Source organism: Semicossyphus pulcher, unplaced genomic scaffold, assembly GCF_022749685.1.
Source record: "Semicossyphus pulcher isolate SPU_LCO1_2020_fin unplaced genomic scaffold, fSemPul1.0.p SCAF_4, whole genome shotgun sequence".
In the NCBI taxonomy this organism is placed as follows: Eukaryota; Metazoa; Chordata; class Actinopteri; order Labriformes; family Labridae; genus Semicossyphus; species Semicossyphus pulcher.
This window is the reverse complement of record NW_027211715.1, coordinates 14,622,695-14,636,853: the sequence shown is the minus strand read 5'-3', so window position 1 is coordinate 14,636,853 and position 14,159 is coordinate 14,622,695. Positions and strand designations below refer to the sequence as shown.

The following is a 14,159-nucleotide window of genomic DNA, read 5'->3' as shown; positions in this document are numbered from 1 at the left end:
GAGACGTAACTAAAACAATCCCTACAGTCATTGAAGTATCCATATCTGTGAACGTCTGCTTCAGACCAACACAAGAAGCTGTTCTGCTGTTAAATAAGCTGACGTGCAGGATCTTTGCTGTTTTTTTCTGTAACTTGAGTGTGTGTTTTGGTGAGTGGAAGTGGCTACGGCGGCTCCACCCGCCGATCTCTACTGCGCAGTCTATGACTCCAAATGATGCCACCATCGCAAGAATGCAGCGCCCGTCACGGGGGGGTATTTGGCTTTGTACAATGAGAGTAGATGGAGATGCATCATCCATCTATATATACAGTCCATATGGTCCATATATACGGTCAATTGTTCTGGACCCACTAAATACAATCAGAAAAAAAGGTAGGAAACACATCTTGTTTCTGATTTAATTTCATCCATACTGTCCAGAGAGAAAATTTCAGTTATTTTTTAAATCGGTCCTGTAGCTTTAAATGTTCCACCACATCCCATGATGTGTTAACATGAAGATATAAAATCACTAAACTAATAAAACACAGCTCTTAAACCACAAAAATAAATGTCAAGTGTTTAATGTATTATACAACGCATCCTTGTGGACCAAATCTGGAAAGCAAATTTACAGTTAAAGTCGCAGTGAGTTTGTACCTTGATGGTGTCCAGGGCCAGCTCTATCACAGCACACTGCTTAGGAGAGAGCGCTTTTGCCTCCTCACGAACCATGTGCTCCTGAAGACGACAAAAAAAGCAAGCAGATTTTCATTCACATGCCCCATCTCGCATTTTCCAAGCAATTAGAAACGTGTCAGGATAACGGTGAGTAAACATATCGTACCTTCAGCTTGGACAGCTGTCCCAGCTCCTTGGCAGCATTGAAGATGAGCTGAGTGCCCTGAAAGAGACAGATAGACGAAAGGTAGACAGAAAGAAAGAGAGGAGAATTGTTATTATCGTGATGATGCTGAGAAGCAGTGAACGGCTTAGTGTCACACACAAGACAGCAACGTCTCTGACGCACACACATTCAAAAACAGTCACTCTAAGCCGCTTTACAGACGTCAAGGTACCTTTAAGTGCTGTTATCAAGCTTATCTGGTTTTAATTCAATGTAAACATCACACTCCGCTGCACAACCCACACACACACACACACACACACACACACACACACACACACACACACACACACACACACACACACACACAGTAAGACATTTCAGTACAAAGAGAAGGGAAAGTGTCTCAGCTCGTAGAAAGAAGACAAACTCATGCTCTCATAAACACGCGTGCAGGCACACACACATACACACATGTAGCAGCTTTGCAGTTGCACTGTGGTGCACGCAAGAATGTACTGCAAGTCCAGCCAGCTGACATATGCTTTTATTTTGAAATGTACAAGACTAACCTATTTAAGTTTTAACAGTTTTACAAAAAACATTTGTAAAATGCCAGAAAATGAAACAAAACGTGTGTAAGTTTCTGCACATTACTGATTTACTGAGCTGTGTTTCAGATACTTGAGATTAAAGTAGGTAAGCAATACATGACATGTAAAGGTAATCCAGCAAACCCTCCTCTGCTACATTATGTTAAACCGACACAAAATAAGGTAGATTGTTGCAGAGACTGCTGTGATGAAAATATATACTTAATGCCAAATTTTAAGACACTACAAGTATATTACTGAGGCTAAAATGTAACATAATCTGTAAGTCAAGTCACTTGCACCATGTAGAGAGGAATTATAAAAAACAAGAGCGTGTTGTTTTCAAGTCAGATTAAGTGTCGATTGAACGCTGACCTATGGTTTGTGGCGCATTTGAGCCGCAAATGTCTACTTGTCGATTGGAGTGTATGACCTGTGGTGTGGCTGAGAGTGTGGGCAGCTACTGCGGCAGCATTTCACAGCATATAAACAGCACTATAGAGGAATGTTGTGTGAAAACAAAAGTGAAAAATCAATGTTTCCACTGCTTTGTTTGACTGGCGAGCTGAGGGAGAGAGAGACGGAGACACGGAGAGAAGACATAAAGGAGAGAGACAACACACATTGATCTAAAGGGGTTTAGTCCTTACATCACTGTGAGAAGCACTCTTCAGCCTCCCCTGGAAAGAGAGCATGTGGTTAATACTTCAAACATTGACCAGTCCCTGCAGTCTGACTTCACTCCCTTTGGCTACATGAGAATACACAATCAAAAGTCAATGTGTTGCTTTTTGCTAAATGTAAAATAAAAACAAAAAATAACTGAGGATACTTGTCGCTGCCATGGATGTCACCTTCTTTCATTTTGCTTTTAGCTTGCCCTGTGAAGCATCAATGACACATTTTGTGCTTTGCCACAAAATAAAGAAAAGATGCTGACAAAAGTTCCTTAGAAAATGACACTTGATTTCATGGCAAAGTGCTCAAATCCAGTTGGACAATCTCATATTACTGTGCTATTTTATGGGAAACTACAAATAAAGGTCACTTGTAATGAGTTCATAGGCTAATTACAGAAACAAACTGTGATCGGACACAAAGGGAGTATTGTGCAGTAACAACCCCGATGTAACTGATACCACATGATGGCATAAAATGTGAGTGTTAAAGTAAAAAATTATAATAATGACAAAGTAATAATTTGACTTTTTAAAAAATAAAATGACCATCTTGCCCAGAGTTAGATGAAAAGAGTGATAGCATCTCTGCTATAAGTACAGAGCTTAAGATAGGAGATGATTAGCTTAGCCTAGCAAACCAACTGGGAACATGGGTGAAAAAGCTAGCCTGGCATTATGCGCAGGTATTCCTCATACCAGCACTTCTAAAGCTAGCTCATAAATGAAAAGTTCTGTGCTGGAACTTTTTTCAACATGTAAAGGTGTTTTTTTGTAGTGAGCCAAGCTAGCTGTTTTCTCTGCATTTGCAGTCTTAAAGCTACGCTAGCATATTCAACCTCTGGCTCTCACTCCATACTCAACCTTATACTACTAATTAGTACTATACTACTTTATGAGACTGGTATCAATCTTATTATCCAACTCTTGACAAGAAAACAAATAAAAGTATTAACCAAAATACATGAATTGTTTCTTTAAATGAATTCAAACTCAGGAAAGAAAATCCAAATCGCAAAAAATTGGTTCAACAGTGGCACCTTTGACAGAGTGAGACGTCATGAATGTTGCAAACAGTGTTGCATACCGCATTGTACCAACAAAAGTACATAACTTTTACAACAAGTACATTAATTAGTTACCTAACAATGTGAGATACTATGTGATCATCCTCGTTAAAATGCGCAGTCAAAAGATTAATAAAAAAAATAATCCTATTATTTTATTAGAGGCACTGTTTTTCTCCCCAATAGACTTTCATGATTAGAGTACATTTTACTGATAATATAAACCATACTGCCACTTGATTTAAATTTTTACAACAACGATTGTGCTCCTTTAACACTGGTTACGCTTGACTTTAAACAGTAAATAACTTAAACGATAAATACCACGGATAAAGTGGCCTAAAAACAAGCCAACATCTCCTCATGTGTGGAACAAGAACTTTTTAATAGGGATAGACCGATTATCGGCCGGGCCGATTATCGGCGCCGATATTCGGCATTTTGATGCACATCGGCATCGGCCTTCTTTTTTTTTTTTTAAATCTGATGGCCAATAAGAGTTCATTTCTTTGCAAATTTTATTTAACTTTGTTTTATTTACTTTATAAAACTTCAGGAAGTAGTTATTTATTTATTTAAATTTTCAGTTAACTTTATAAGAGATGCTGCTGACCCTGGGAACTCCCTGCGCTTTTTGTTTGTTTGTTTAATAAACATATGCTTAAAGGCATTTAAACAAAGTTAAGTGTTGGAGTTTGTATTATTCAAAATTTTGACGCTAATATTCTAACTTTTACTGCGAATGAATATCGGCTCCAAATATCGGTTATCGGCCTCCTTGACTACTAATAATCGGTATCGGTATCGGACGTGAAAAAACCATATCGGTCTATCTTTACTTTTTACCTATGTACTATGAAGGTCACGGTAGATCTGAGTAGACTAAAAGTTAAGACGAGATGCTTCATTATTCCTGCAGGAGTCGGTTACAAACCTGGAAAAAATTCATACTCATTGTTCCAAATGTAAAAGGCATCACTTACAGTAGAGCTGTATGTTTTTGGGTAGTGTTTCTGACCAACATCTCTTCAAACCAATGACGTCTTGTAAAAAGCCGTTTAGTGCATCAGGACCGGTGACATCATACCAGCATCACAATCATCAGAGTAACAACAGAACATGAAATCAAACCAGGACAGACCAACATGACAGGTCTGCAGAGACATACAGTACAGTGTTGTACAGTATACTGAGAGAAGACTGCAGTGTTGAAATAGATCAGATGCAAGCAACAAACCCACAGTGGGCAGTGGGGGGAGGGGCAGGACACAGTTCAAACAGGTGGGAAAGGTGGGCACAGTTGGGGAAGGAAAAGAGGGGGGGCTGGAGGTGGGGTAGGACACCAGATACCAAGCCACCGACAGATCGGAGTCACCCCACCAGAGTCTCAGTAAAAGGACACAATGCATGAGAAGAAACAAGGCAACACCAGGCGCAAAGAGAGGAGTACCACTTCCTGTTTGAGGAGAGTGTTCAGGAAGAAGACACAGCAGAAGAGAGGGGGGCACTGATTGGATTGTTGAGGGGGTGTGGGACCTATCAGAACCAGTCAGGAATGCACCATGCGTTCTGTCCACTCAAAGGAGGGACAGTGGAGGAGAAAAGAAGAGGAGAGGACGAGGAAAGAGAGAAGGGACAGGTCAGAGAGGTCAGAGGGAGTGGGTGAGATGTGGGGTAAAAAACAGGGGAAGATCGCAGCCACATATAGCAGAGAACCAACCACCGTGGACGGACAGACAGACACACACGCAGGAGTGCTGTACTTACAATCATCTGTGGAGGGAGAGCGGTGGGAGCGGGATGTAATAGTAATACAACAACAACAACAACCAGAGAAAAGGGTCAGTCAAGCTGCAAAGAGCCCCACATCAGTCAAAAAACACAAGTTTGGGCCCCAAGGCTGGAGGGACTTGGACCAATTCATAGCTGTCTGAAGCCTGGATTAAATACTGGGAGAGAGGTGAGAGGGGCCAGCAGATAGTAACTGTACTATGAAAGTGTTTTTAACAGTAACTTTTAAACAAAAAAAGGTCCTTGTATGGCCTTTGAACATATTTAGAGCTTAATATCTGCTCTTTTAAAATTGGATAAACCCAATTGGACAGGGGCTTCTGCAGCTATTTTATTCAGGCTGAAAAAGCAGTGTACTGGCTAGCTAGTATAGGGTAACGGGAGAGAAGTCGTAGTCTTAACAGTGATATGAGGCTCTTTAGTCAATAACCAAACACAAATAAGAACACATATATCCAAAACAAAAGAAAACAGGAGGCTGCTTTCCAAAATGTATGACTCTTGTTGGAAGTAGGCCAGATTCTTTGGGCAAAAAAGACTCTGCCACTCTGTAGTGAGTTACTCATATATCAGGAATGTCTCCAAATGATTGTTGGCTGACATACTGGAGAGCAGCCATGAGCCGGTGTTAGAATGATATGGTGCACTCCTTTTATTCCTTTTTCATCGTGATTGTTTGGATGAATGGAGGCACTGGGGGCGATGTTTAATATGTGTGGGGGTTAAGTAGTGGATAGGATGCCATGTCGATGTGATTCAGAAGCAGTTTGATCTTCTGTTTGTAAGAGGGCCATCTTGAGTTGCAACACACACACAAAATGTCTGCCTTTGTATTCCCTTTCCTCATTCTCCTCCTCCTCTTTCTTTTGATGCTGCCTTGGCAGTTGGAGGCGTGTGCAAGTGTGTATTTGTGCATGTGTGTTCGAGTATGTTAACATATTTTTTCTGCTGTCTACCTTCTTGCTGTAGTCATCAGAACAGAGAGGGAAAAGAGATCCTAGTGCTGTGTGTGTTCGCATTGTGCATATTAGTCCAGACTAAAAATAAGTCTCAGTCCTTGCATGGACAGCCGGCGAAGTCAGCAGTCATTGCCAAAACAGCATGTGTAGCTTAGCATTTTTTATAGTGTGTATGTGTACGGCTGTATGCCTCAGTTTTTGTATTTGTAGGTGTGAGTGCTCTCACCGTTTGGTCTGTGAGCGGCGGCAGAACGATGGTCTTCTCCATGGTGTTCATCACCAGCTTCCACAGCTCCTTCAACACACGCTTCAGCACAGTCTTCTCGCAGATCTTAGCAAACAAAGTCAGGCTGACAGGCGGGGGAGATGGAAGAAAGGAGGGAGAGATGAATAACAAACAGCAGAAGGATGCAAAGCTCCTCGAGAAGAAAGCCAACGTTCAAGTGCCAAAAACTGCAGTTCCTGAACAGGCCACTTGAGGGTTGCTCCAAAAACAAGTCAATCTCCACAGAGGCCTCATATTAAAATCTCCAGCTTAACAACAGAAGTAAACATGTTTTAAGTCTTGCACAAAAACAGTTTGGGCTTCATGAGCTCATTTCTGCATTCATGACAAATGTGCAGGGGTTACATTTTATTATAACTCACCTGTTGACAGTATATTAAGACTTAAAGTAATTATGGGCGTGGTGTCACCTTAGCTAATTGATCTTGACATGTCATCTGCATTTGTGTTGTCAACTGTGCTGAGATTGTCCACTAAATTAGTCCCCAGCCCTTTATTGTAAGTAAATGCTATTATCAGTATGTTAGCAATAAGCACATACTGCTGTCTGCACTTAAAGGAGCAGTTCGCCCCTGGAAAAAGCCGCTGTCAGTCAAAGCTGGTGTTCTCTGTAATCCATAGAAGCAATACTAATTGAAATTGGCTGGTGTCTGGTGGAGGTTTTCCAGGGACCATTGGAGAAGCAGATAGCGTCCTCCAAAGGCACAAAGGCAAATTGCACTTTTTTTCCTACCATAATAGCATTAGCTCCCCATAATAGCATGATAGGACTGAGGTTGAAAATCTGCGAACTGGCCCTTTTAATTATAAAATGGCATCAAAGCTGAAGTATCCAATTTAGACTCTGCGAAAGTGTCAGACTGCCTCACTTGCTGTCCAGGAACTCCATGATGGGCTGCAGGACGTTGTCAGCATCCTGGGCCACGCTGCTGGCATTTCCCACATTTGTGTTCCCCTTCACCTGGGCCAAGATGTCTCCCATCTGCTTCACGTTCTCCTCTATGTGAGGTTGGAAACTAGAGAGGGAAAGCAGAACACATGTCAATGCACTGTAGGTCCGTCTTAATATACATCAGATTATGGCTTATGTATGAATGAATAAATGTGTGAGTGTGTTTCTACCTGACAGAAAAGATCCTGCTCAGATCATCCATGACATTGTTGAGTTTAACCTGCAGGTCTTTCAGGATGTCGCTGGCCTCCACACACAGCTAAAGAAAGTACATTGAGACACACAGCAGGTTGGAGTTACTGGCATGGGGGTTATGCAATAATAATGACACTAAGGGCAAATTCTTATTAAAAAGATTTTCTGAAGTTACCCAAAATTAACCTGTGCACACAAAACTAAATGAATTAATAACACTGGTTGGGAGTTGGAGGTAGGAATACAAAAAGAGAGCAAATCACTCACATCTTTTCCTCCCATGGCTTCAAACATTTTCTCCAGCTGAACTCTCAGCTGTTGGATGTTGTTGATAAGGATGCAGGGCTGAGGACAGAAAGATGGCATTTTCTCACATGTCTGTTTGAAACAATCACAGCCCACTAATATATTTACAATTCAAAGAAACCACTTTTAACCTAATCATGGATATACTGAACAGGTCTATTTATCATGCAGTGTGCTGATCTAATAAGTAAAAACACAACAGTCTTAAACTGAAACTTTTGAATCAATCAAGATGACTCCTTAGGTTCTCCATCAAGTCTTCGACAACTCACCACTTTCTCCATGTTGATGTAGTTAGGAAAACACTTGGAGATGATGTCAGCGTAGGACAGAAGTACATTGCTGATGGTCTGGAAACACAAACATGAGAGAGGAACAGGTCATCAGTCATTAGGGAGAATTGTAGAATAGTTTCTGAATTCATTCTGAATTCATTCACTTATCTGCAAATTGCAACTTAATTAAAAGTAATAATCTCGAAGATTTTCATGTAAATAAATGTCTGTTAAGTCACTATCTATCACCGAATGAGGTAACACACTGGTGATTGAGCCTATGGCCCATTGAAAGCCTTTGCATTTGCAGTATATTGTATTATTACAGACTGGTTGTCTGTTGTGACTTTCGCGGAAAAAATCACAGCAGCGCCCAGTTAGTGACGCATTACCTATCTCCCAGCAGTGGTTGGTCTGCCAGAGAGTGTAGGCGGAGCTAAGGGCTGCTTTTCTGGTCTCTGCAAGTGTTACGAGTAAACAGTAATCTACTATGGCTGAACAAACTAAGAAAAGATCGATGACTACAGATACAACTTCAAAAATAAGAGAAAATCCAATCCAATCCGTCAGCGAGGAAAATCAAGAGTTACAAGCGTGACTAAGGGAGCCAACCGTAGACTGTTGGCTTAATTTAGTCTGTTTAAATTGGGACGTATGCGCCCGCAACTCCTTTTGTAGCCATTAGGTGCTGCCAGATAGAACAAAACTGAGAACTTCGAAATTATGTCTTTAATCTACCTTAGCAAATCGCTTCATGTAGTGTCCTACGATCTGCGGATCTGGACACTCCAACTTCCTGATGATCTCAAAGCTCTGGTTGAGCTGCGAAAACACGTCCACCACCGAACAGGAGAACAGAGCATGTTCCGATGTGACCTGGAACTGTTGGGCAGAAAAGGGCGACGAGAAGTTAAAAACCAGGAAGACAATAATAGAGAAAGGCAGACAGGATTTGGGATTAATAAGGGTAGCAGGTGAGAAGCTTGGATATGAGGGAGACTAACAAGATGTGACCTCCAGGTGCCTAGCCTACATAGACAGACTATTAGATGCTATGTTCAACCGGAACTTTGATATCTTTCACCAAATGTACGCAGCTGCACACACCCTTGATCAAACTAGCCGCACAACCAGTTAGACAGGCATCCGATGACAGGGGGAGCTACTGTCAGTCTCCCTGTAATTGACAGCTGGTTAGTGCCTGTTCCCTAATTGGCCCAAGGTGAGTGTGTAGGTGCCCCTCTGGGGAGTCTGGGTAATGAGGTGAGGACAGCTTTCCTGCCGTCAAAACTCTGGGATAAATCCATCAATTCGCAAAACCCTGCTGTCACAGAGTGATGGCCCTCCTTACCGACGAGCATGTCTCAGCCACGCTTCTTTAAACTTCCAAAGACCTGCTTTATGTGATGAAGCACTTTTCCTGGGCTAAGAGGATGTTTCAAACACACTTTCTGCTTTGAGTCGTTGTCTGTGCTGCGTGTCCATGCTGCTTTCTGTTGCCTTTGAAGAGACCAGGAGAGGAAGGGGGGAGTGTGGGAGGCAGAGCGGAAGGGCGGATGAAACTCTGCCTGATAACTTTGAGTGTGACAGACGGAGTACAAAGGATGGATTACAGTAATTCTGCCTGAACAACACCAGCGACTCAGCGTTTCCAGGGGAGTGAAGGGGAGATAAGTAGAAGAAGAGCTGGAAACTTTTACCCCATCTTTTTTGTCTCTCTCCAAAGCACCGTGCAGAAAGTCCCGAGACACTTCCTCGTTTTCATCCAGCCACTGAATGACAAATGGCTCAAACCACCTGAGGAGAGCACAAAATGTACATGAATTTTTTTTAGAATGTATTATCCTTTTATTCTCTCAGTGTAAGACTGATGTTGCCAACGTGTGATGGACGAGTTGCTACTCACGCAGGATACTCGGGCACCCTGCTCTTGAAGAAGGGCAGGTCTTTGCAGTACTCGTTGTAAAGCCACTTGACCTTGAAGTGCAGGTTCATGTAATCTGCACTCTTGCACAAGCGATTTTTCTCATGTTCTGACGGACAGAATAAGAGGACAAATGCATGTTAAGAAAAAAACAAATTTCACTCCCAGAGTTTAAGCCATTTCTACCTGCAATTAACACAGATCGATTGTGGTGGCTGAGGCATTGACCTGGAGTTAGACGCACATCCTCATGGACTTCCTGAATATAATCAGTGGTTTAATTGAACAATCACAAATGTGGGCTAGGCTATGAAAAAGCTATTATAGCCCTGCTTGGTGAAGGTATAAAAAGAAATTAAATATTAATCAAACATAAGAGAAAATGGTTTGACCTTAAAGGCTTTGCATAATTTGGAAAAAAGTGATTCCCCTTACACTTAAGGTTTCAGTTTTTCATTTAAGACAGCTGATCTTGGTCTGTGAAAAAGAACATTTAGAGCCCAATTTGTAACCTGTTATAAACTAAATTAGATTAAAAAATAACCACCTGATATCTGCTGGCTGTGTGCCTAGGCTAACACAACTAAAACTGAGATCTGTAAATGATCAATGCAATACTACGCGTGGTATGCTTGTTTAAATAAGTGCTTGATCATCCATTGTCAGTATATAGCTTAATGGATAAGGAGTAATGCCTTGGCTGTCCGTGCTGTACTTCAACTATTGCAGCAGGAGGATAAGTGAACGAATGAGTCGCTCTATGTTGTTGCCTGCCCTCTGTAATGTGATTTGTTTTTATGTTGTCATGTCTTAATCATTTGTGCTGATTGTTTGCTTGTTTGACGTTCTTCGCAGTGTGATTTTGTGTCATGTTTTTAACAATTTATGCTGCTTGTCTGCTTATGCCATGTCTTTCCTGTGCTCTTATGTGTCATGCTTTAACTGCTTGTGCTGATTGTCGGCTTAATACTGTCTTGTATTTATTGTTGCTTACATGTCTACTGTGTATGATGCTGCCCTACTCTCCCAAGATTTTTTTGTCGGTTTAGCTGTTCACGTTTTGCCTGTTCGTGTTTTCATGTTTTTATATGTTGTGTGTTTTATTCGTTGTTTTAATGGTCACCTTGACATCAGGTCGAGGGACAGCCTTGTTCGGCTAAAACTGGCACATTTACATTGATGTTAATCATGTTTCTTTATTACGAATAAATACAAATAAAACATAAATTCATGCAACAGTGCAGCGTGTTACACTTGTAAGAATAGAAAAATAATAGTTCAATAAATGCATCAAACCTACATCATGTGACTTCAAAGTATACAAAAGTATATAAAAAGTCAAAACAAAGTCTTTTCAACAAGCTGTTTGAAAACTATTCGCTTTTTTATCATGTGATTCTTCATATTAAAAATATTCCAATACCTTCAGCTGCTGTGGCTGAACACATATTAAGATGTAAATTACCATGTTGAGTGTTCATTTACTACAAAACCCTTTTTAAAACAACCCCACCATTTACAATTAAAGCCCTGCAACCAGTAACGGATCAATTCACCTCTCTGTAAATTATTGAGAACCACAGCTAAAGTCTCTCACACTGTTTTGTGTCTGCGTTTATGTCACCATTGGTGTCAATAATGACCGAACCACTAAAATGCACTTAGCATGTCTTCAGTTCTTTGACGAGGCTCGGTCAGCTCAGCGGCTCAGTAAATCACAGACTTGCACTCACCCTCCATTGCATACTTCATATCCTGAGCAAACAGGTTCCACATCACTTCAGCGCTGATTTTACCCACGTTGAGCTCCTGGGGAAATCTTGAAGGAGGAGAGAAGGAGACGAGGTATATGAAAGATAAATGAAACTGAGAAATGTGATGAGAAACTTAAGGAATAGCTTTTGAGGTTCTAATAAAAACTGTGGAGCAGATAAAGGGTAAATATTATAGAAATTCAAATGAGAAAATAAAGAATACATAGATGAAAGGTGCAGGAGGTGAACAGAGACATACTGGTTTAGGCAGGGAGTGTAGGAGTTCTTGTCCTCCTCGATAATGGAGACGATAAGTGTGATGAGTTTGGACCAAAAATCCAGATTCTTGATGCTGGGTCCTTGTTCCTCTGGAGGCACGGCACCCTGTTTGGCCTGGAAAAGCAGTGACACAATAAGTCACAACAAACACATTTTTGCACATTTTTATTGGAGGTGAAATTTTGCCTGTTGGTGTTTTTCCTGTTTATAATGGAAAGATCAGCACTTCTGCCAACAACGGTCAATCTGCAGAGTCTGTGGATAATTGGATTCCTTTTTTCAGCCAAACAATTGTTCTCTGAACAATTTCCTCATCATGGTTTGGGCCGTACCGCTCACACCGGACATACATCTACATCTGTGTTGGATAGGATAACCTAAAGGCCAATCTTCCAAAAAGTAGTGTAGGTATATAATTCATAAGACCATTTAGTACTCTTCAGGCTGAGACTTTTTTGCTGGATATCTCCACTCTGCTGATGATTCAACAACTCATACATATTCAACGTTTTCTGCTCAAACTGCTTTAAACAGACTCCGAATGTCAACTGTCTGGATGACTTCTTTGAAATATCTTAAGATGTGCTGGAAGAAATAAAAAAGTAAGCCGAGGACCACAGGGGTGGAAGAACGAAGAATGATCTTGTAGAGATTTCAACAAAATATAGCAACATCCCGCAGGATGAAATGTTTTATTCAAAGGAAAAAAATTATTTGTAATTCACGAGGGAGTTTGAATGGGGCTGGCGCTTTAATGAGGACTCAAAGCAAGTTGTAGAAATCCCTGTTGAAAACCAAAGCAGGAATGATGGATGGAAGAGCCAGGACTACCCAGACTGAGATGATGATATGGACTCGCAAAACACAGACACACGTACTTAAATAGCTGAGTGCATTTTAAACAGCACTGAGGAATATATAGAAATGAAACAGAGAGTAAACTACAAGCTAATCTATGAAGAAAACTGCTAGCTTTAATTAAGTTTAGTTTTAATTAATTATTAGTTCAACTCTTTCAATAAGTTTGGGGTTAGGCAGGGGTTATTTATCTCCTTATGCCTTCTCAGAGAGCGAAGCTAATTACAGCCAAAGAAACACAAGAACATCAATCATTGGACATTTATGAGAAAAAAACTTTTTGTACCTTTAAGCAATAAAATGTGCTGTCTCATAATTTCTTATACTTACAACTATTATACTCTCATAACCTTTGGCAACACTGTACTTTATGAGGGGAAGAGAGACATACATCTACACCTACACAGGTATTGAATAAACGGCTGTTTCTTACCGGGTCTGTCTGATACTCGCGGCTGTACAGCTCATGGCAGTTATTGAAGATGTACTCGTAGGTGGAGTTGAGACAGGCTTTGACACAATCCTTCACTACCTGACTGGCTCTGGGTGGAGACTGAAGCTCTTGGACCTGAAAGCAAAAAGATAGTGAAAGTGAAGCCGGGCGAATGCACACGCTGACATTAATTCACCTGACTGTGGAACTGCAGGGTTTTCTGGAGGATGTTAAGCTTGATTGCAGAGACTTGGACACTAAAATCTAAAGAAATACCTTCATCCTGAAGAAGGTGATACTGGTGAGGAGGTCCACAGTGGATTTGAGGTCCTGCAGCCTCTCTGGACTGCTGGCAGGAAAGTTGTTCTGCAGTCAGACGAAGAAAAATACAGTGAGCCACAACACATGACAACACATCCATCCTTGTCCAGTGTGTGTTTGTTTCTGTGGGCAGCTTAGAAACACAATTTCCACTGCCACCCAAAACGCTTGTTTGGTGGCATAGTTGTTACTGTGTGGGTGTGCAGTGTTTCCTGGAAGTGTCTGTGCATGTTTCAGAGGAGCTGTGAATCCAATTAATACATCCGCTGAAAGAGTAGAAAGTTTGTGGGTGTAATTTCAACTTTGCCGTTTAACTATCTAACCAATAGTTGTTATCTACTTTAAGATAATTCCAAGATAATATTCGTATGAGCACAAACAGTAAAACGGAGAGCAGTCTTACTCTGTACATCGACAAGTCAATCCTCAGTGAGTTGTGCAGCTGGTCTAGAAGCTTGACAAATCGCTCTTTCTGTGGAGATTACAACACACAAGGTAATTAACATTACCAAACATACAGCAGACATACTACAATCCATAGTCAAGTCAAGTCAATTTATTTATAAAGCACATTTAAAAGCAGCAGCATCTGACCAAAGTGTTGCACATTGCATAAAAGAAACAACGCATAGAAACCAAAGCAATGAGACAGAAACAAAA

At 41.0% G+C, this 14,159-nt stretch overlaps 1 protein-coding gene across 2 annotated transcripts in view; it reads right to left on the bottom strand.

The window, feature by feature from the left end:
- The window catches only part of unc13a (unc-13 homolog A (C. elegans)), a 54,222-nt gene that overhangs the window by 13,742 nt on the left and 26,321 nt on the right, over positions 1-14,159 (bottom strand). For both annotated transcript variants that reach the window (XM_069679458.1, XM_069679459.1), the window contains exons 23-38: positions 13,903-13,971; positions 13,455-13,544; positions 13,179-13,313; positions 11,868-12,001; positions 11,588-11,673; positions 9,837-9,963; positions 9,631-9,727; positions 8,669-8,812; positions 7,928-8,005; positions 7,617-7,694; positions 7,325-7,413; positions 7,072-7,218; positions 6,143-6,266; positions 2,073-2,102; positions 830-886; positions 643-723 (exon numbers count right to left, since the gene is read on the bottom strand). In XM_069679458.1, the coding sequence (XP_069535559.1) occupies positions 643-723; positions 830-886; positions 2,073-2,102; positions 6,143-6,266; positions 7,072-7,218; positions 7,325-7,413; positions 7,617-7,694; positions 7,928-8,005; positions 8,669-8,812; positions 9,631-9,727; positions 9,837-9,963; positions 11,588-11,673; positions 11,868-12,001; positions 13,179-13,313; positions 13,455-13,544; positions 13,903-13,971 (1,566 nt within the window). The remainder of the gene's footprint in view (positions 1-642; positions 724-829; positions 887-2,072; positions 2,103-6,142; positions 6,267-7,071; positions 7,219-7,324; positions 7,414-7,616; positions 7,695-7,927; positions 8,006-8,668; positions 8,813-9,630; positions 9,728-9,836; positions 9,964-11,587; positions 11,674-11,867; positions 12,002-13,178; positions 13,314-13,454; positions 13,545-13,902; positions 13,972-14,159) is intronic.